Genomic DNA, 24,109 nt, shown 5'->3' with positions numbered 1-24,109 from the left:
GATATCCAATTTTCATATTTATCCGTCTTTTCAACTAGTTCACTATGCACACGATCTACCTGACTTTCTAGAAATTCTAGTTGACCATTCAATGTACCTATTCTGATTTCACACTTATTTTGTCTTTGGTTAACGCAATTAAAGAGTCATCAAAAGCGTTTATACATTTTGAAAATTCTTCATTTCGTTTTTCCGTAACGTTTAACTTTTCGACAACAGACTCTAATTCTACGTTACATTTATTAATTTCGGATTGTATTTGTTCTGTGTATTTCGCAAAATTTTCTTCGCAAGAACGTTTCACTTTACCTACTTCGATTTGCAACTTTTCCTCAAAGTCAGCACATAAATTCTCTATCTGTTCAGTATCTCTCTTATTAATAGAAACGAAACCGACTTTATTTTCTTCTGTAATTCTATCTAACATATCGTGTAATTCCGCATTTGATTTTTCAAATTTTTCTGTCAAATCTACGTTTGATTTTTCAAATCTTTGATTTACATTCACTGACAATTCTTTAATTGCCTGAAGCAATGTTTATAAATTAAGATTTTCACTCTCAGACATGTTGACAATTTAAATACACACAATTATGAAAAAATAATACTAATACTAAAAATACCGTTAGTGCGTACTAAAACAACTCAATATTTAACCCACACGAAGCTACACATAAACACAATACATGGTTACATTCGTTCCGTTAACGGGCGCCATTTTTGGCGGTATTTCGTTTATAACACAATGATGCATTCCGCTACTTTATTGTTAAAATATAAGTGGGTGGGCGAGTGATAATACAGTGCTCTTGTTTCAGTGGTTAGGAACATTGCCGTCTTAATAGCCTTGCACTATTGTTCACCTTGCGGGCTCCCCCAGCTACACCCCGCCCGGATCCACCACGCAATAGTACCGTCTTTATTGCATACCGGACCCGCGCACAGATACGCCTAGTGGCACCCACAAAGTTCCTGTCACCATCATCACTTCCAACCCACTTTCCAGGATTCGGAGACTAAAACGTGCTCGTGTAACTCAGTGTAAGGGCACTATATTCAGCTGTATTTAACGCTGTATGTAACATTAACACTAAGTATTTAAATACTTTTATGCACAAAACATATAGTTACTAGTTTACTTAAAACGCATCATTCTCGTGCATACAGGTGATCAAAGAAAACACAAGGTTTCATGCATATCTGGAAATTTATATATATATAATTCAACTGAACATTGTTAGCACTTTGTAATTATTAATGTTCTAATCGAACGATTATATCTTTGCCGTAGGCCCTATTTTCTATTGCCGCGATTCGCGATTAAGTAAGAATCTTCTTAGAGGGAAAAACCCTTTGTTTTACTTATCTGTCCCGTTGTTCATCTTCAACCTGCTTCTTTTCACCCAGTCACATCGTTCGAAATACTTTCTCTTCTTTAAAACGATTTACTTTAAATATTGTCTTCTAATTTAAAGTTATTGGTAGTAATAAACTTATAAATTTCGTACTTCACAGCACAAAATAGTTTCTGATGTTTTTCATTCTACATCCTGATTTCGAATACCTACACTGTTGCCAGTGCCTTCTCACTAAGATGCTCCCACCACCAACACAACACAATCGATAACGTAATAGTTAAAAATAACCATGAAGCACTGTGGTTAGGAATGCAGAGGGAGTAAATTTTATACCCATATTTGTAGAAGCGAAAGGAGTATCTGCGTCGCAAAGACGCACATATACATATACACTTTTTGCTGTTTGCGAAGAGAAATTTCTGAGAGCTGCCTTTATACGAGGTTTACTTAGAAAGTTATTTTTTCAACTAATAATAAACGAGTTATCCTTTAATGTTATAAAAAGAGGATAAGTCACTGCACACAAATATTTCAGTAAATGACGAAAAGTTACTCAAATATTGTGAATACCCATTTATGGGCAAAATTTGGTTTTCTTGGAACTTTTTAAGTTTTTGAAGGGTCCCCATTTTGAACACTTTCATCTGATTATTGTGGCTAACGAACTCCTTCAAGATATTTCAACAATTAATGTTTGTGCGAAGTTTGGTCTCAATCCGCTGAAAATTACGGTGTTTATGGCATTCATAAAAAGTGCTATATATATACAGATAGATAGATAGACACCCAGAGAGAAACTTTCGAACTGAAAGTGTCTTTTGGCTCAAAGGGTGATGATCGGCAAAAGTGCCTCGCACCCATGCTGCGTGAGAGCTAAACAGGTACTCTTTGCAAAACGTATTGACCAGCCTAACTTAAACACAAGCCTCTCAGTACTCAACGTAGAAACCGTAGTCGAGTGGCTTCAGGCATGTAGTGGTTGTATTTTTAACGACCATGAGTATGGGTTCGAACCCATCCACTTATATTTTTTTTAAATCTTTGTAGCTACGTCGTAACGTTCAATTTTTATTCTTTACTAATTGCAAATGCCGTTTGCATTCAAAATAAGAAATTTTGGTGGCATTTGTTCGGATATTCTTCTCTTTCGAAATTAAGACAAGAATGAAAGCAATACGCAGGCAAAAAGTATTATCAGTATTAACATTACCAATAATAATTGCTTCGAAAGAGTAAATACGACCACTTTTACCGTCTCTTATGAGCTGTATGCATTATTAACAAAAATTCTTAAAAATTACTTTGTAGGGGATTTGAACAGGCGTCCTATATATTTGTAAGCCAGCATCGTAACCACTACAACAAGATCATTCCTTGGTAAACGTTTACTTGTCGGCGTATTTGCTGGTATTTGTATTTTATGCTCCCACTTCGACAATTTTTACTCTTTTTCCTCCGTTTAGCAGCAGTTTCTTGCTTTCAATTTCGGTGTTGTCCTTTATTTACACTATGCACTATTCGTATTCACAGCTCGTGCCCATCAGTAAACATTTGATTAATTCTCATACTCACCATGGCTGGAACTCAGGAATGCCAAACTCAAAAATTAGGTGTACATTTACTTTCCTGACAGACTGTACCAGGGAGCATATGTGCATATTACTGAATGTTAAAATATTTTTATTTCAGTTATGGATAGAAACACTTTTTTAAACGCCTATGGTTGCAGGCATCTTTTCACATTTCTATGTTTTACATCGCAGGGAGTCGATTGCATTTTATGTATACTTGTATGGTACATTTCCTCATCTACGCTTTTGGTCAGTACATGACGTACTGGTTATTTACTTTAAGGAACGTTTGCACTATGCGAGTCAATTTTCATGATTTAAACTTTCGAAAAACTTGGATTAACGTTATATAGTTTTCAACGTTTTATTAAAGAAATTTTTTGCAGGTAATATCCATATACTCTGATAACCATACAATATTTAAGTTTGTTGAAAGCGAATAACGACCATTATTCTAGGCTTCCGCTAATAACAGTAACTTTGTTTCAAGATGAAATCACTTTTGTCACAAGTATCATTGAATCAAGTCTCGATCTTTCACATGGCAAACAGAGACTGCTTTGACTTTATGACATATCAGATTTCCTTGATACATGTTAACGAAATCAGAATTTCTTTTTTATACAGATGCATGCTTGTTTGTTGGAATAACAATGAAGGCAACCCTTGACACATTGAAAAAAAAAAGATTTTACGATATTTTTCTCTAAACAACACAAGTACTAACTTTGTTCCAGAGAGAGAAAAGGGACATACAGTTGATAACCTTATTTTTGTTTGTATACTGCCAATCAATGATGTGTTTATATTTTCAACCATCTTAATTTCTAATAATTTTAATATTTCTCCAATATATAACAGCAATGTTGTTTGTGTTTTGTCATATTTTCCATACCTTAATACCTTTTACATTTTTGCCATTTGCTTATTAAGTCATGTCTTAATGTTCTAAATAAATATAAAGGTATATTTTAAAAGGAGAATTTTTACTAACTTTTATTGAAATGTTTCATGTTAATTCTTGAAGTCGATATTTCTATGAATAATTATTGTGTGAGTCTATCTACTTCACATTATACAATATAAAGTGATCGAAAAGTATTTTTAAAAATAAGTAAGAATTTAAATAGCCCTATGAACGCTTTCTGCGCAGTTTGAGAAAAAAGGAAAACAAGTTATCGGGTAAGTGTTTAAACCATGTCTCGTTTTCTCGTTTTTCTCACATCTATGTATAGTGAAAAATGATGTGAGAAAATTATATTTGGTGAACCTCAAATATAATATATATATATATATGTGTGTGTGTGTTCTTGTGTGTGTGATACAAAAGTAATGGGCTATAACGTCGTAAGATGTGAAGTGTTACTTTGTTTGTGGAAATAGTCAAGTGTCTATACCCATATCAGTGTTTAGTGTTGTAATTCTTTTTCTTCTATGTCCGTGAAGCGTTCTGGATTATTTACTGTGCCACCAAGCGTTGGCTCCCAGTTCTTGAGATCGCTAGAGTCGCTTTGTTTACATCGTAGAAGAGCTACTTTTACATAGTTGCTAACGGCTTAAAACCTTAGGAAACTAAACGTGCTAGTGACAAAACGAGAAAGTAATCGAGTGGAAGAGGCAGTGTCCGTAATACTAACAGATAATATATCGTGCCTTCCATTTCAACTCAGGCAAAAAAAAAAATGTATCATCACCATCTGAAGAAGAATGCATAATGTAATTAATTAATATTTAAAATCAAAGAAACAATTACACATAGCTGTAAGTCAAATGCACAAATATATTACGGTACTAAAAAAAGAAGCATACAATAACTACAAAAACATGTAAATTGCTAATAAATAATTTTGACTTGTCATACTATACCACACTTTAGTTATACTTTTTTTCTGAGTTTATACTTAATGTCCTGACGACAGCTACTCAGAAACTGCATGTTGAAGCTCTCAACGGGACGAAGTAAATCCGAAATTGTGGATTTCGAATAAATGATTCCAAAAAAATGTATATTTGTTTTATAAAATCTGTCTTTTTATGCTCGTAAATGTTTTTGTTTGCCACAGCTAGTTGGCACTATATTTTTGAATCTTAGATCAGTCAAGAAAAAGTTTCCTAATAAATATTATTGTTATGTATACAAATATAAAGGTTATTTTTGTTTTTCCGTTCAGTTTTGGAAAATCCGTATATTTGTCCACTAAAACATCGCCAGATATTTTGTTTTTAACTTTTCTTGCAAACAATTGTGAGATCACAGATGCACATATCGAGGTCAACTAGGTGTTACACTATAGCTTGTTATGGGAAAGTTTATTTTCCCGTTCACACAACCTTGGCCTCAGGTTATTCTTATTTTTGGATGCTTTGACTATTCGCACTGAAAAATATTATTTTAATTGTCCATTTTGTTCTATGTTAATAATAAAAAAAACTTTATGCACTATAAAGTGATAATTCACTTATTATATGTCACTAGACACGTTTTTCAGACCCACATTTTTTTGTTTTGTCGAAAAAAATTTCCCGCCAAGTAATTTGCCATCTAAGACGGGGACTACAATTTATGAAGTGTAGAAGACATGGAAAATAGTCAATTTCGGAGCCCCACCATTTAGCTATGGAGACAGGTAGAGTTCTATTTCTTGTTGTATGTACAGAAAGATATAAATAATCTATATTTTATTATAGTTTGGTTTGCGCATGCTTATCTTTTGTACATAAATTAACAAATGAACGTCAGTTTATCTGAAAAGTCGAAGTTTGCGAATTTTTTTCGAGCACTTCTGGTTCGAATTTTTAAAATTCTGTTTTCACGGTTGGTAAGACCTAGTTACCCGCTTTCCGAAAAAAATTGCATCGTTTCTGTGTGCAACTGTTTTGTCGCAAAAATTCGAAAAATCGTAAAATTTTCAAAAATCACAAATTTGGGGCGCCATTTTCTCGAAAACACCATTTTTTTAAAATTCTGAAACTTTGTCAAATGGTTCAACTTAACATGAGTAATAAACACACCAAGTATCATTCTCGACTTATGCTTCATGAACTAACTACAGCCTTTTGAAGTTCCGTTAACTTTGATATCACAGTTAGCACCACTTGATACAACAGAAATGCAATAATTTGATGGTGTTTGTGGTTCACATTAATTAAATGAAGAATAAAAGGTTTTCCTGACAGTTTTTTTTATTATTTTGATCATAAATTCTCTCTGAAATAGTAAAATGAGTCTCCCATTTTCTCCTCCGTTTTTTTAAAAACGAAGCAATCTGAGAGGGAAATTACGATTACGAAACACACAAACTTTAAGTTCACTTAAAATGGTCTTCGGAAACAAAATTTCACTGATTTTTTTTTCACATGGACCAATCATTTACTTGCTTGGTGTCTTCGCTATAGCATGTAACCGTGCAGATGCTCCAATATGAAATGAAATGAAAATGTCTTTATTGAAGCGGCCGAGGTTCAGCCATAGCTGCTCTACAACTTAACCCTTGTCAAGAGAATACAATATTAAACATTACACATCAAAAGGAACGAAACAAAAATCAAAGAATACAGGTAAGAGAATAGAACAGAAAATAAACAAGCCACATATGCAATAAAAAGTATCGATATTGTTGGATTTAGCTAAGTTGTTACATAAAACTGTACATGTCGTAAGTGCCAAAGGCCAGTCGCTGGGATTTTATCAAATGTGATTTTAATGAATTTCGAAATGAATTAAATGCCTTTATTTCCGTGAGAGCATTTGGTATCGGATTCCATACTCTCGCACCTGCTCTAGAAAATGATCCTTGCACTATCTTCCTTTAAGTCTTGCACTGCCTTTAAGTCTTTGTGGATTGAATTTCTCACTGTTATGCGTAACGTGAGAGTGAATTTGTGATCGCTTTGTTAATTTACAATATAAATATTGTGGGGATTGAGTTTCAGGATTTTATATATCATACAACTATAGCATAGTTACCTTCTTCTCGACATTGTTAAAGTATCGTTTCTATTTAGCACTTGTAGGATATGGTCCGATCTCTTTAAGTCAAAAACAATCCTAATGCACGAGTTCTGTATTTTCTGTATAGTTTTAGAATTGTAAACGGAGAGAGATGGTCCATATACAGCGTTACAATAGTCTAATAACGGTAAAACAAGAACTTGTATGAGATATAATTTCATAGACTGAGGTAGGAAGTATTTGGCTTTGTAAAGTCGACGTAATAAAATAATAGCTTTATTACACTGAGTAGATATATGATTATTATAATTTAGTTCCTTATCTTACGAGTCATAAGCTTTTCACATGGGTAGAGTAAGAAATGTGTGTCCATAATTTTTATTGTTAGATCCGCTACCTTGATTTTACTCAACTGTTGTGAGCTTCCTCTAATCGTAAATGTACACTTACTGGGGTTGATGATAAGACCGTTATCGGTACACCATTCAGATATTGAGGTCAAATCTCTATTAACAAGTTCTACAGTTTGTTCAATATTTTGTGGTGATGACGTGATGCAAAGTTGTATGTCATCCGCGTAGCAATGCACAGTAGAGTATTTAATGGAATCTATGAGGTCAGCAATGTAAATAGAAAATAAAAGGGGACCCAAGACTGATCCTTGAGGTACTCCTTTGTTTATAACGAGTGACGAGGATAAGGGATTTTGAGCTGTCCTAAGATATACTTGTTGTTTCTTGCCTAGTAAGTAGATTTCCATCCAGTTTATAACGGTATCAGAGAATTTATAATACCTTAGTTTAGCCACCAACAGGTTATGATTAACTAGATCGAAGGCCTTGGTTATTATGAAGGCCTAAGAGGACTATGATTGCAACTTGAGAGTTATCAACTGCGTTTAATATCCCATCTGTTACCTCGAGCATCGCACTGACAGTACTATGTTGCTTACGAAAACCGATTGAATAATAGGGATAATATTATTATGATTTACCTAGTCGTATAATTGCTGGTTTACTAATTTCACTACAACAACCTTTGACATTACTGGTAAGATACTAATTGGACGTAGCTCGTTTAAGGAAGTTACTTGGGATTTCTTTGGTAGCGGTACCACTTTTGCTGTTTTTCAGGCAGTAGGAAAGCAGCCGTTAACTAGTGAATAATTAATTATTTTTGTTACAGGTGATAGTATGAATGGCAACGCTAGTTTGATCATTTTAGTGCTTATTGCATCAAGGCCAGCTGAGTTAGATTTTATGCTGTATACCGCCTTTCTCACATCGGATTCATTTATTGGGTTGAACAGAAATGTTGTCTGCAACTGTGGATGTTTTCTACGCAGAAATTTCTTAGTTTGATTGTCAACTCTCTCAGAATAGGAGGCAAACCAGGAAGACTGACGAAATGATCGTTAATAATGTCTATATCATTGATTTCACTGGAAGGTGCTACATTATTGTTCCTGTTACAAAGACCCAGCTCTTGTATTACTTTCCATTTGTCTTTACCTGCAGTGCAGTTTTTAATACGATAAGAGAAGTAAGCATTAAGTGTTGGTACACTCACACCTCGTCCAGAGGTAGACCCAGGGAGGCGATCGCTCTCCGAGAAGAAGAAATTTTCTTATTTTATATACAAATAAAACCCATCCCAGAGTTTGGAGCTCTTAAAAGTAGCTCTAAGTAGCAGTATTACACCTTCCTCCCCAAGACGTCCGTCCTGGATCTGCCCCTGCGTAGCACATTGTCGATAGTCACAAAACACTTATTTTCACTTTTCTTATGCTCTTCTGGAAGCATGTACCCTGCTGAAGGTCCGCGTGGAAGTATAAACAACACTTCAACTTTACGTAATTCATGATTTCTTCATAATTCTGCTACGCACCACTGGTTATCATACGTATATGCAAAGGCGTCGATCCTGGGGGACACGGTCCCACAAGGCTGATGTCGACCCCCTATTATTTATGAATATACAATATTTGGCACAATTTGAAAGCAATTTGCCTGAAAATCCTCATATATATACCTTCTGCACATGAATGCCCCCCCCCCCAAATTTACAGAGAAATCGGTGCCTTTGCGCATATGTATGTAACAAAAGTTCCTTTTTGCAGACTTCTTAAATCTACACTTTGAATTGCAGAAGCTCGAGTTTTGGGGAAGTATGAAGTTAGTTTATGGTGACCCGTTACTGCTATAAAAACTTCACCATTTTCCGAAAGCCAAAGGTGACTTCGTTGAATACAGTTACCGGCCGCATACTTTCCCATTCTTGCTTTCTTTTTCTTCCTCCGAAAGTTGTCGAATTCAGTTCCAGGCAACAAAACGAGAGTAATACCCTGAGTTTGTAGTTGCACTATACTAACGAATTCTTGTGCGGTTTTAAGGGTATTCACTACAACGAAATTAAACTACCGCTACTTTTAGAGATTTTCTGTAATATCTTCAAATCAAACACAAATATTCGAAAAGCAGAACTGTAGTGAACTAGACAATACGATTTTACATGTGATACCGTTATCACAACTTATCTGTATTCTTACGATTTGCAACTGTAGCTAGTTCTAGTGTCTTTTGGCGGGTTCTGTAAATAGCGGCATACCAAAAACAGATAGGTGAATTGTGGTGTAGGTATCACATACAAAATCGTATTGTCTAGTTCACTACGTTTCTGCTTTTCGAATATTTGTATTTGTTTTGAAGATATTACAGAAAAACTCTAAAATTAACGGTAGTTTAATTTCGCTGTAGTGAAGACCCTTAATACTGTATATCTGTTTTTGCCTAAGGTTACGCCGCGTTGCCACAGTCTTTACAAACCCCCTACCCCTCTAATACCATCGCGTAGCATGGCAAGTTTTACTGCAAAACCACTGCTTTATCGGACCTGTCTTCATCTCGAACAACTGAAAGGGATTTTCAAAGTGGGATGCAGCAACATCAGAAATCACTGACACGGTTTGGGAAATTGTAGACACTTATTTTCACGTATTCAAACCTTTTTGTATAACCTATATTTTCGCTTTTCTTCGAGTATTTTTGGAATCTTGTCTATGGCTATGAGTACATGAGCCGAATTTTGTGTTTTGTCGTCGCTTATTACAACAAAACTGTCAGTTGTTCCATATTCCGGTGATAACTCTGAATTTCACTTTGCAGAATAACAATCCAGTTTTCAACGAAGTCCACATGAAGTAAAATAGAATTTGTATCTTGAAATTTTATACGATGCTTTTCGGTAGCAATTAATTTTTTTGGATTTTCCTGATGTAGTCATGAATTACGATTCTTACAATTAAACCAGCAATGTACGTTACGAAAACAGAAAGTGGCACAGTTTTTTCTTTTTAACGAGATCATTGTTTTCTCATATGGCGTACGTAACACTTTCATTTTCAACAGGATCAATAATTAAAGACTCCACACTTATTCCTACTACTCCAAGCTATTCACCACATTCTTGAAGAAGACAGCTGTCGTTTTATACGGATCATACTACTAAAGGAAATAGGTCACTCATGACAGCTTCAATACAGGCTGCACCTTCGATTTGTTGCAAATGCAGTAGCAGTTAACTTAAAATATGAACAATACATACACACTTCTCTGGCAGGTTGCGGACTGACCCACTTCTGTCGAATACTTAATTCTGGGTAACCCATTCTTATGCTGGGACTGTTATGTTTAAAAAGTCCATAATTTTCTGAGATGGAAACTCGTAAGAAAATGTTTCGATTCTTTAAAACATTTTGTCCATTTTCGATCATTGTAATCACATCGCACTTAATTGACACTTTGTCTGGAGAATTCCAAATCATCACTGAGGTAATAGTTCAGGCTTTTTATAGAATTTAATCATAATAATTAAATCATAATTTATTGGATGGCCACTTTAAGTACACTTAAAATTTCGTAATCGTAATTTCCATCACAGATTATTTCGGTTTATGAAAACAGAGAAGGGGGAGGCTCATTTTACTATTCCAGAGAGCTTTCTTGATCAAAATAATAATAATAAAAAAAACAGTAAGGAAAACCTTTTATTCTTCATTTAATTAATGTGAACCCCAAACATTTGCAAATCATTGCACTTTTATTGTTTCCAGTGTTGCTAACTGTGACATCAAAGTTAACGAAACTTCAAAAGGCTTTAGTTAATTCATGAAGTATTGGTCGAGAATGGTACTTGGTGTGTTTATTACTCATGTAAAGTTGAACCACCTGACAAAATTCAGAATTTTAAAAGATGGTGTTTTCGAGAAAAAGACGATTTTTGAAAATTTTACAATTTCTCGAATTTTATTGTGACAGAACAGTTGCCCACAGAAGCGATACAACTTTTTTGTTTCGGAAAGCGGCGTAACTAGGTCTTACCAACCGTGAAAACAGAATTTTAAAATTCGAACCGGTAGTGCTCGAAAAAAATTCGCTAACTTCAGATAAACTGACGTTCATTTGTTAATCTATGTACAAAAAGATACGCATGCACAAACCAAACTATAATAAAATATAGTTTAATTATATCCTTATGTACATACCACAACAAGAATTATAACTCAACCTGTCTCCATAGCTGAATGGTAGGGCTCTGAAGTTGGCCATTTTCCATGTCTTCTACACTTCATAAATTGTAGTCCCAGTCTTAGATGGCAAATTACTTGGCGGGAAAGTTTTTTTTTCGACAAAGAAAAAGATATGAGTCTCTTAAAAACATGTCTAGTTGCTATAAAAGAAAGTTTCAACAATATTGAGATGGTGATGGTCTGCCTGACTTGAGATGAAAGGCAATATATGTTAGTGCTGGGTTACTTAAACGATCGACATACGAAGCATGGAAAAGCGCTATTGAACATACGAAGAAAATAGTAGAACAATTCTGGATATGTAGTCGGCTATTAGAAGAAGTTGAACAGATGATAACATATATTGGTGTAGAATATGATTGTGATGATTCTCGTAGTGAAAATAGCGATATCACAGATTCAGCAGGAAGCACCGCAGAAGGAAGTTCAACAGACACGGCGAAAGAAATTGGGAAATTCACTTGAATACTAGGTAAGTTAATAATTTTATTTTTCAACTATTGTGAAAAATGACACGTGACGGGACTTTAAATATTTTATAGATGTTCACTTCCTAAAGCAAATCTTAATTTCTTTCCTGTAACGTAATGAGAAGAACTAAAAGTTACCATTTAGCGTTCTGTTCTCAAAATCCTTGAAATCCCGGGTTCAAATACTAGGATCGTAGTTCATCTATTTGAAGAACTATTGTTCCGCGAACCACATATTATAAGTCAATGTTACTGGCGAAAAATGCTATTGTCCACAACTACCAGTGATCCAACTTCATTTATCAAATTCCCTCTAAACATACTATTAAATAATATTGCACAACATTATTAAATTAATAATATATTGAATAATATTTCAAAATTCTCGTAAATTTTACACGGCATTCGATCAAACAAAAATGCATAGATGATATTTGATTTGAGACTTAGATTATTGCAACATATTCTGTAGTTGGTGACCCTGCTGCCACGGGGTGTTTTGCTGATAGTTTCACTTGCGGCCACCAGCTCACCGCTCTGTCGACATATATTTGATGTGTGTATCCGAGACGTCGTGAGCGAATAAAAACTTGAAATGTGTCCCACTCATCACTTCCCACCACGATCCAATAAGTGAATTATCAACTTGAACTCTATCAACTACAATAACCTATCACTGTAATCCGTCGTCACCTATTCTGGTCGACGTATAAGCAACGCTTGCTAAAAAAAAGAGCATATATTTGTTAACATTTCTTATGTGTGTTTTATTTAATTAAATGTAAAAAAGGTTATCAGAATGTGAATCCCTATGGTTAGTCATCAAACGTCCCATTACTTCATAGTAACAGTAGATCAGACTATTATGATATAAACAGGGTTGAATATTTGTTATAGCAAGAGAGCAAAGTTCGAGTAATGTTAAAATGAGGAAGCAATTTCATACACAAGTCAGGCAGTAGTAGATATTTTCATTGTTTTTGCTTCTTTTTTTTCATCTCTCCCACCTCCTATGAAAAGTTTCCACGCTAGGCATAGATCTCACATATTGTTGTTTGTTGTAACTAGTGTTTTACATATCTCTTACAATAGAATATAGTACAAACATTGCCTAATCTAATAATGCATTCATCTACCGCTGGTAAATAACGGTATAACAGCCTTTTAAGTAACATATATCCAACAATTATTCTTATTCTTTAAAGTGCAACTCAATTTTACAATTGAAGATCTTAAATTTGAGTTTAATCAATTTCTTATTGCCAACCAATCAAAGAATTTAATACTTGGACCTAATATAATGTTCACCTGACACTGTATTAAACAACTGTAATACACCTTTTACAGTGTTTTCATTAGACAATTATGTAACGAATTATCATTAACTACGAAGCAAAAAACCACAAAATTATAACGTTTTCGTTAAGAACCAAATATTGGCGTCTTGACCTAAGTAACACAAAGTCTTTAATCAATATATTCGAAAGAAAAAATCCAAGCAGCATAATAGTTAAATAAATGATAGACAACTTTCTTCCCTTTTTAATGCTACCGGATTCTATCGATTCTGATCGAATTTTAATCCCCGTGAAAAATCTATTCTTGAGCAAATTGCTTGACAGCATTCATTTCTAACATGATTATTTTTAACTTCCCACGATTATGCACCCGGACTGAGGTAGATGATGGTGAGATGCGTGACATTGGTGGAGGGAGGCAAGTGGGCGGTGTAATAGAATCCCGAGAAACTCATAAAACTGTATTTGTGCACACAAAGCCTACTTGTCACTACTTGGGATCAAACGACGACCCCGCGCGCCAGAGGTGATCATTCTACAACTGAGCCTTCGTGCTCTCGTAACATGGTCAGTGTTTGCAGAACAAACGAAAGTGTTCTTTGACAAAAAAGATTATTTTGTCGACAAATGTCATGCAAAATTAGCAAGGACAAGCCTTTTATTTATAAACTTTGACCGCGATGCAAGGACATATGATGAGACTCGCCATAATCAGACATAAACGTCTGATACACGAATCTTTTCCAGTGAAGTTAATTAAGCCCTACATTGAAAGAATCTATTTAATAAAGCTGAATTCTTGATTGGAGGTCGTTTGGGGTACGATATACATTAACATTAGAACAACCACAATCATTGAAACAGTTCCGTAACGTTAACAACTTAAAAACAAAGAAAGAAAGTACATAAGTTCTACGTGTGGTTCATACTTGGCATTTCTGTTTACTAGGGTATTCTGTATACAAAATATTAGTTTCAAAACCGATAAATAAATGAATACAAAAAAAAAAAAAAAAAAGTTTTTGTATTACGAAAAATATTTAGAGTGAAATTGAAGAGTTATAGTTAAGCCGGAAAATTACTGCTGCCTATAATAGAAAACATACTACAGAATTTTCTACCCACAAAATAAACATGCTTCCTATTGCACTCAATGTTCCAGAAGATGTGTGTTAAGGTATTGCTGAGTGATCGTTTCACTTGCAAGCACATATTTATGGGAAATATCGCACTTGACATTACTCACAAGTGTGTCAGTATACAATCCTAACATTCAAAATTTATGTAAGGAGGATGTACATAAGAATTTACCGTTATGCTTGGATACTTATTTCACTGTCGATCTGTTTCAAAACTTAAAAAGCTTGTGTTCATTTATGTTTTGCAACATTTGCGATTACATTAACTCTGTTTAAGGTTAACCAAAAAATAAAAAATAAAAAAAATAAATGATATTTTACAAGTATTGTAAGCATTGAAAAGAAATATTTAAAGAAAAGGTAAGTCTGAAGAAATAAACAAAGTTATACATACCTGAGGAACTGAGCACTGCTACCTGCTTCTTGATTATCATTCTCTTTAGCGTCCTCTTCGTTATGATTTTTATTTTCAATAGACATATGATATCTTGACTGATTGGAGTTGTGCACGAAATCGGTGGAATTTTGCTTGATATTACTGTGAAAACGTTTCGCATTTACGAGCACATCAGCTGCTGATAAACGCTTGACCAAACATACTGCTTTTGAAGTTAGCTTCCAATCTGATATTGTCCCATCCTCATTACTTTCTGAAGCGATACTATCTCCTTCTGTTGCACTTTTCTGTTTCTTACATTCCGAAGATATTTTAAGAGGATCTTTATGATCATTAGTGTAAATAGTACATAGTTTATAATTACATTCTTCAAACGACTTGTTTTCTGTTTTCTGTTTTTGACTTTATTACAAGCAAGTTGAAACAATGAAAAACAAAAGCTATTCACGTTGGAGATTTTAAACCTTCATCACTTAATCTTCAAGAGAAACAAACAAATCTGAAAGCAATAAGATTATTCGTTTAAACAAAATATATGAGTAGTCGAGGGTAAGACAATGTCACTTCAGTTGAAATTGAGTCAGAGTTTGAAGCGGTTTGGGATGAGACGAGGAATGTACAAAATACGGAAAACAGTATTTTAAATACCACTCATATTAAAATAACTAAATACCGGAAATGCAGAACCATACCAAAATAACGAAATACTTATCAATATCTGATTTTTTTTTCTCTCTTGTTAAATCAAAAACTTAATCTTTTTCTTACTTCACACAAAAGTAGAGTTAAGTTCGAAAGTTGGGCGTCCGTTTCCAGCAAAATTTTTAAAATGTACAGGGAAGATATGGATAATTTGATCGTTTGTGTGCTGGATAATATATAAGTACCTCGAAATATATCTTTATTTGTTATATATAAACAGTTACTATTCGGTGAGCAGAGGGAACTACTTGCCGCAAGGTAAGAGCATAGTTGCATTGTGGGAAACTAACGAGCATTTATATTATCAACATGGTGGCAGATATACGGAAACGATGCACAGGATGTTAAGTGACTTTGTTAAATTTCTTGAAGCAATACGTTCATAACGTGGAAAATGTTTTAAAACTATGTGAACCTAGGAACAGATTGTGAGAAGTGTGGAAAGGATGTGACAGCGAAAAAAGGTAAACAAAGGTATTGTTTTCAGTACAAACCGAAGTACTAAGGTAAGTGTAAAATAAAAATAAAAACTATATCAATTAGAGTTTAATGAATACTGAAAACAACGTGCCCAGCGGAGCTTTAACCAACCTTCACTCGCTGACGCTCGCTCGGCAATACTGTGGGAATAGTAAACTTTGTTCTGACGTCAAGCACCTCTGTTGACTTCTTTTGTATATGCATACCAAACCTAACCTCTCGCCTACCTTACAATTTAAGGAAAGGAACCGTAAAGTCAGTTAAGAACGTAGGAATTGAAAAATTATGAATTTTAATACCTTGTATGAAGATTTTGCTCGAAAGGTATCGCACGCCACACTTCGGAATAAATGCCCAAAAGTATATTATGGACCTACACCTAGGAATTATCCTTTTTGTATATTATTATCTTCTTGCTATACATATTACTTTTTATCGATAGAGATATACAAGCAATATATTTTATCTCAACATACGATTAATGTTGCACGAGGTGCAAGGTTCAGGTTGGTACGGACTCAGTTACATCATATTCATGCAGTAATAAACACAAGTTCCTATTGTTTTCCATTGTAGCTTTCTTTTTTACTGGGCCCAATAGTATTTAACGGAAATCAGGAAGGATTTATTTTAACAATTATTTTTGGTGGATCTCGCAAACTTCATATATGCTAAAGTACAGTATTGTCATGTGGCCCAGCGGAAAATATTCTGTTCTGGCGGACAATGAGAAGAACCATTACCGGTAAGGTTAAGAATTGTTTGCATAAAAAATAAGCTGATTTATAAATAGTTAGAAATTTACGTTGACATACTGTATTTACGTGTATAATTTATATCAATTCACATTGTCCATTCATGTTAGCATATTATCTTTTCTTTTTCAAAGCCCCTTAGACATACAATCTATAGTCTACAAATGTAAAATTGTTATATGTATAGCTTACAAGATTTTTGAAATTGAACCTACATTACCCACAAGTTAATGGTTCAAACCCATAGTCAACATTATAGCCTTACAATCTAGTGTTGCCAGACCGATCAGTTGGAAAAGCAGAAGATTCGAACATAAGAAACAGGAGAAACCAGTAGACACATAAAGTGACGGAATTTGAGTGTAAATCCAGGGGGACCAAAAAATTTGTCATTATTAAGGGGCCAAAACAAGAGGTCCAGAATTCATTATTACGTTAATTTCAAAATAAAACAATATATACAGAACATAAATTTGAATTTTAATTACTTCAAAATAAGAGCTGATGATCGTGGAGATGTGATCTAAGCTACTCTTCCAATTAGGGGTAAAAGTGGTTCTGAAGTAGTAGGATGACGCATGATAGGCCGTAGGCCGTTCTTCTTGCCTATGTTTATTTACTATATTTTTTTTTTAGAATATGGGGAACGCCATAAATATTTTTGGAAGTGGGGTAACAACGGTCCGCCAGCATACCCCTCACTTTTACCCTGCTTCCAACCCAAGTCCCAATCTAAATAACACTTAGTCGTAAATCTTATAGTAAGCATGGGCGGTGGTTAGGGGGGCAGTTGCCCCTAACTTTTTTGAAGTAGCCCATTAGGATGTATAGTTTCATTTGAAAATGTAAAGTTTTTGTATGCATTACTGGTTCATAGAAAAATGGTCCCATATAGTATTTGCAATTGCGTGAGTACATATTGGTTGTCATCCTCTAGAGTTAAGAAAGCTACAGGAATTGGGTTTTAACCCAAAATAACCCAAAAATTAACCTATTGAAGCGCAATTCCAGCGTATTTTATTTCTTCTTACAAGGGCTTGATATGTTAGTCAGCCGCTTTGACACTAATTGAGAGAACATTTCGCAAAAAAAAAAAAAAAAGTTTTTATACGTTATTCTTCAGTTTCACAAAATTTGACAATTCCTAAAGTGTCTTTTCTTTGTAAGGAGTATGAGTAAAAATTGGGAGTATGATGCACAGGAACTTGATTATTTAATGGTTTTATTTAACCTAAATATTAATAGAACAAACAAGAACGTTTTCAATTATTTTTACCATTTTAGCATACATCTCTTTGCACTAGGCATTCTGTCTCTCTTTTTTTTAGCGCGCACACACACACACACACAAACTCACAAAACTTCACTGTTGCCAGACACAAAACTAAACATTATATTTGCAATATCTAACACCCCTCCTCAAATGTAATATTTAAACACATAAGCTAATTTTCATTTTATTTTTATATACATATATATTTATAATAAAAATCTACTAGATAAATGAACAACCTACATGTTACACAGATAGTACATTTACTCATCTGAAGCAGCTGAAAGCTTTAACCCAGACTTAAATTTTTCAAATTTTGTTTTATTCAAAGGCTTAGTTAAACCATCAGCAATCTGATTCTCAGAACTAACGTACTCAATTTTAACTTTACCATTTTTTACTTCGTCTCTTGCATAATGGTACTTTATGTCTACGTGCTTTAATCTTTTACTTGTTTCAAAAGTTTTAGCTGCTTTTATTGCTCCCTGATTATCTTCGAGTAAAAGAACTTCTTTATAAAAAATATCAGGCAGTTTTAGATCCTGTAACAAATTATAAATCCAAGCTGCCTTTGCTGTTGTTCGGCTAATGCTATATACTCAGCTTCGGTTGATGACAGAGTAAGACAATTTTGTTTTCTACTACACCAAACTACTGTACTTCCAAATATTTGAAACATGTAACCACTGGTTGATTTTCGATCATCTAGATCACCTCCCCAACCAGCATCAACAAATCCTTGTACATGTGATTCTTTCTCAGCGCAAAATACAAGATTCAAGTTCAAAGTACCTTTGACATATCGCAAATCTCTTTTCAAAGCATTTAGCAACTCTTTATTCGCACAATTTTGATATCTACTCAAAATGCTTAAAGATATACTTAAATCTGGCCTAGTAGCTACGATTGCATACATCAGACTACCTATAATTTGTCTGTATTTATTTTCTAACTTTTGACTTACAGATTTTTCGCTTGCTTTTATGACAAAATTAGGTTCCATTGGTGTACTTACTGGTTTGCAATTTTCCATATTGAATCGTTTCAGTACATTTTTCAAATAGGTTGTTTGGTTTATCCCTAAGTAATTGGACACCCTTCCCAGATCATTCATTTGAAATTTTTTTTCAACTTCTCTTTTAAGATAAGATATGCTTTATTGTCATTAAACAACATTTGTTGCAATAGACATTGTCAAATATAACATATATATATTTACAAGTTTTACCACACTATCAGGCAAGTTTTATCTATGTATCATTGTTCTTGCTTTCAACTCTTGATAACAGATTTTTTCAAATTCAGATTTACTATATAAAGAATTGCTTATAAGGAAGGATTTACAAAAGTTTTTGAAGTTGTCGTGAGGCATTGTGCGTACATTTTGTGGTAATACATTAAATAATTTCATACCTGTATACTTATAACTCTTTTGAGTAGTGGTTAACCTAACTTGTGACATATTATGGTCGCCTTTATGCCTAGTATTGTAGGAATGAACATCACTTCGGTGATTAAAATTATCTAAATTTTCTTTTATATACATGAGACATCGATAAATAAATAAAGAAGGCACTGTCATAATTTGAATTTACTTAAACACTTCCTTGCATGATGCTGTTTTAGGCAATCCCTTAATTATTCTTACTGCTTTCTTTTGCCATTTGAAGACATTCTGTGCACCAGAAGAATTAACCCAGAATATTATTCCATACTCCAAATGTGAATAAAAAAAGCATTGTACGATGTTATAAGAGATTTCTCGCTAATTACAGCTTTTAATTTACGCAATAGAAACAATACTCTGGATAACTTTCTACAAAATTTTCTGTATGTTCATTCCAATTTAACTTTGAATCGACGTACAATCCTAACAGTTTTACAGATATACGTGTATCTGAATGACTCGTACAATTACTAAGATTAATGTACATAGTCTTACGCTTGTGCATTCGGAAGGAATGCTTTCGTCGTCGTTTTGAAGAAAGAAAAGAAACTATAATCGTTAATTTGGGAAATATAGCTCACTGGTAGAATTGAGAGGTAACTGAGAAGACGACGAGCGTTTTTAGTTTATAGGGCATGTGGGTAGAAATAAATAAAAACATATATATATATATATATATATATATATATATATATATATATATATATATATATATATATATATATATATATATATAAAGAGAGAGTTGAGAGTTTGTTTAGGAAGAAAGAAAAGAAAGGTTGTTTGGGCGTTTAGGACCTTGAATGTGTATTCCGTACCGCCGTTCCTGGTCGTCGACTGGTGGTCTCCATGTCTCGGCTTCTGTGTCGAATTGGCGTGGAACTTGGTATAGGTCTCTCCTGTCGTTGCTCACACTCGCTCCTCGTGAACTTTACCGCTCCTCGTGTACTTCACCGCTTCTCGAGTGCTACTCCCTTCTTCCGGGTCCTGGGACGTTTTTATATCAACCAAAGTAGGAAGATGGCCGTCGAAATTACGGAAAAACATCCAAAGTACGCATGTGTAAGGATTCAGGAAAGTGCAAGGTAAATATAATTCTCGACTTATTTAATAATTTGTCAACAGTTACAGAACGCTTTGGTTACATCAGATTACATAAGTTCCATAAATTTCCCAAGAATGAAGAATGATGAATCGTCTACTAAAGAGAATTTTGAAATGTTTGCTGACTGTCTTATTATTCCAAGTTGTGTCTGTCTCTCATCATCCACAGAAAATAAAGAAAGAAAAAAATTTAAGAAAAATAAAATAAAGATAAAGTAATCGTTTTTAAATCTTGATTTGTTTATATACTGAATATTAATAGTATGAGGGAAATCCAATATCTCTACATTCCCGCCACTAAATCTTACTGAACGACGAAAAGAGGAACGCTGTCGTTTCAGGTCCAATTACTTATTGAACGCACTGTATATATACTTTGTATTATATGAACTTTATGTATGTTATATATATAAAAAAATAATAATTAATCACACATCACTAAAAAAAACTTAAATCACTAACGTAAACAGATAATAAAATGTAGCACTAAACCAATCAATCAATCAATATTTCACCAATAGACGAAGAATAAACACACAAGAAAGAGTTAATTTGTCAATATGTAAGTATATGTATCTTGAAAGCATCATCTTTCAATGTCTTGGATAGTTCCTGTTTTTTCTCCGGTATAAATAGTTGACGTAATCGTTAAGATACTGAAGCACATGGTCTTGTTTATAACATTGAACTTGAAACTGTAGAATGCTGAATCGGCAAAGTCTCAGCTGCAAGATAATCTACTCCAGCTTGGTCGTTGACCATATGCAAAGGATGTAGTGAAGTTGAAATAGCTGTCACCAGATGGCAGATGTTATCGGCTGGGCTGGAAGGATGACGCTGGGCGTGACGAGATACCACTGTGAACTGCTTGAAAATGTATGCGTATAGTATTTTTATAGTTACAATATTTATGTTCGTGAAGTAAGATACTTATTTAACGTGTAATAAGGTGAGTTTTACGTGCATCAAAAAAATTAGTGTGAACAAAAAATGAGAGAAAAAAAAAACGTTCAGCAACATATCATTCCTTGCGTCGGTTGGTGGGCAAATTGTGAGGTTCAAATCTGAGCGTCGATATCTCTTGATGTCCATAAATCCTCTTCTTCTTAGTGGTGTTATTCTGCATTGAGGTACGGAAAGGGGTTGTGGGGAGATAAGTTTTTTTTAAAAAAATAATAAAGGAAAAAAAGAATAATGGTTGAAGTTATCAGAAACACGTGACTCAGTATATGTGTATCTAGGATGAAGATTAAGGAAGGGTGTATATCTGAAGGGTAGAAAGTGAAAATTATAGATGTTATAATATAAAGAAATAGGAATTGTAGCGAAAATTTGGCAAAGGAACACAGTTTCTAAGCCGTGGGAAAATGTAAACATAAAAAATTTCCAAGATGGCTGCCATGACGCTATGAGGGAGGGATGGGAGTTTTCGCAAAGGCTCTCGGATAGTAATGGCCGATGTTTGTTTACAAACAGAAGGATAGCAGCAAAACGAATGACAACTTATAATGGCTGTTTTTAATTTGGGGGAGGGGGCACAAGAGTTCAAAAACAAGGATAATGATATTGGGAAAGTAAGATTTGATTAAGATAATTATTATTAGGCTTTTGAAAGGCGATTTCAAAGTCAAGGTACCTAAGCGTGAAGCCAGTGGCGTCTCAGGGAGATGGTTTTACAACATAGTGGAATTGTGGAGAAGATTTGAAAATAAGGAAAATTAGAGTGAAATGCGGTAAAGTTATTATCCGAAGACGTACTTCCGATGAGAAACAGGGTTGGCGACTCAGGTAAGAATATCAAGGTATCGTAAAAAAAAAATCAGGGAAAATAAATAAAGGAAGTGTCGTTATTTGAGGACTGTGAGGGTGGTTTTTATGAAAGTCTGAGGGTGATCGTAGTATTTCAGTAGAGGTGGGTAGGAGGCATCAGTAAAATTGGGACAAATAGAAAAACATAAAAAAGAAGAAAAAGAAAGAGTTAGTATTAGTATAAGTACTTCATATTCATGATCTGACCAAATGCCCAAAATATCTAAACAATTTCCTATTAATATCTTAAATACAATTTCCTTAATATCATACTCTAAAGGGGGCCGGGGGGGCTCATTATTTCCAACATAAACCTAACCCATTTCCTGATTAGGTTGGGAATTCAAGGTAACTAGAGGTTGGATTGGGTTTTATCGCCCAATACTCGATTGTGTTAGTAAAATTATGTTGGAAATAAAAATTGTGTGTGTGTGTGGGGGGGGAAGAAGGTCTCTAAATTCATAAAAATAGGTATGTCCGGTAATGATTCTCAATTTTATATGGTCGTGCGTATATATGTTCTAATATCTTCTTCTAGATGCTGTTTCACAAAATGCGTGAATTGCTCGACATCTCAGTTTCCGTATCCGCTTTTAAGAATACACTATATAGTTGGAAATGTACGAAGATTTTACGTTAGAATTTCTTAATTCCAAGACGGTAGAAGGTGGTACTATAATCTTTGTACCAAAACTTCCGTCACTAACTATCAATTCTTCCGGAGGAGGAGGTAAACTCAATTCTGACACTGAATGTGCATCCTCATTTCTGTTCGACGTGGTGAACTTTTCTGGGATCACTTCAGGTTCTTGATCTCTTTCTTCAGTCCTCTCGTTGCATTTATTCTCAAAACTCTTCATCTGCAGTGGCGTATCATCACCAATTTTTTTCATTAAACTTTTCATAACTCTATAGAGCAAAATTAGACTTACAATTCCAATAACGGTTTGCACAATGTCTAAAAAGTAACTCAATTCTTGCAAGGAAAATTCCGTAGACGCACTACATTTTCTACAAAACGATATAAAATTGAAAATCCCATGTTCTCTTAGCAAATAAATAAGTAGAAGAGTGATGATGATATTCCAAATAATAATAATTCCTGGTATAAAATATTCATGCTTATAGATAGGCATCTTAATGGGCGTCTGGTCAATTATCGAAAATGCTGATATATTCAGATGTCGGATTGAAGAACTCCAAACATCGTTAAGTAAAGATGAAACATTAAAAAATTCATTCCCTTTATACGTAGATCGTAATAGCATCAGATCATTAGAGACTAGCTGGCTCGGAAAAAGATGTAAAAATACAGGTTCTGTAAGATCATTGTCGAGACACGGAAAATCCGATCTGACGAAAAGATTTCTTTCCACAATTAATTTAGTATTGCATGGTATTCGAATTTTAAGGGCTCCGTATAATCTGGCTTCTTCTGGAACTTGAATGGTAGGCACATTTTCTCTAGTCTTCAAAGTTAGAAAATCTGGCGGGTGTGTTAAAACAAACTCATGCGATCCAATGTCTATAATCTGTGCCTCTTTCGAATCGTAGCACGTATGGTCACAGTTGTGTAATTTTTCCCTGACTGTACTGGCAACGAAAGCTGCGTGAGCACAATTTATTAAACGAGATCGTGTCACAGTGTGTGTAGGTATCTTACATAACTTTGATTGGCTATAATGACAAGCAAGAAGGCTTGTTCCTGTTATTGGTATAAGATCTTTTTTATCTTGAACTACCATAACTAAAGGCTGGATATCAAC

The 24,109-nt window shown here is 34.2% G+C and overlaps 1 protein-coding gene and 1 pseudogene across 2 annotated transcripts in view; both read right to left on the bottom strand.

Annotated features, from left to right (window-relative positions):
• Positions 1-16,967, bottom strand: part of LOC145683647 (uncharacterized) — a 32,739-nt gene extending 15,772 nt beyond the window's left edge. The window contains exons 1-2 of one of the 2 annotated variants that reach the window (XR_014131154.1): positions 16,926-16,967; positions 14,771-15,272 (exon numbers count right to left, since the gene is read on the bottom strand). Coding sequence is in view for 1 of the 2 variants with exons in the window: in XM_081754986.1 (XP_081611112.1) it covers positions 14,771-14,856 (86 nt within the window). In the remaining variant the exon portion in view is untranslated. Of the gene's footprint in view, positions 1-14,770; positions 15,273-16,902 lie in introns of both variants that reach the window. The other variant, XM_081754986.1, reaches the window with a different exon arrangement.
• A 1,551-nt stretch (positions 16,968-18,518) lies between these two features.
• LOC145683606 (uncharacterized) lies at positions 18,519-19,016 on the bottom strand (annotated as a pseudogene).
• Positions 19,017-24,109: the final 5,093 nt, after the last annotated feature.

Source organism: Thermobia domestica, chromosome 4 (genome assembly GCF_964235325.1).
Source record: "Thermobia domestica chromosome 4, izTheDome1.hap1.1, whole genome shotgun sequence".
Classification (NCBI taxonomy): Eukaryota; Metazoa; Arthropoda; class Insecta; order Zygentoma; family Lepismatidae; genus Thermobia; species Thermobia domestica.
Note: the sequence above shows the minus strand (reverse complement) of the source record. Positions and strands in the feature narration are given on the sequence as shown.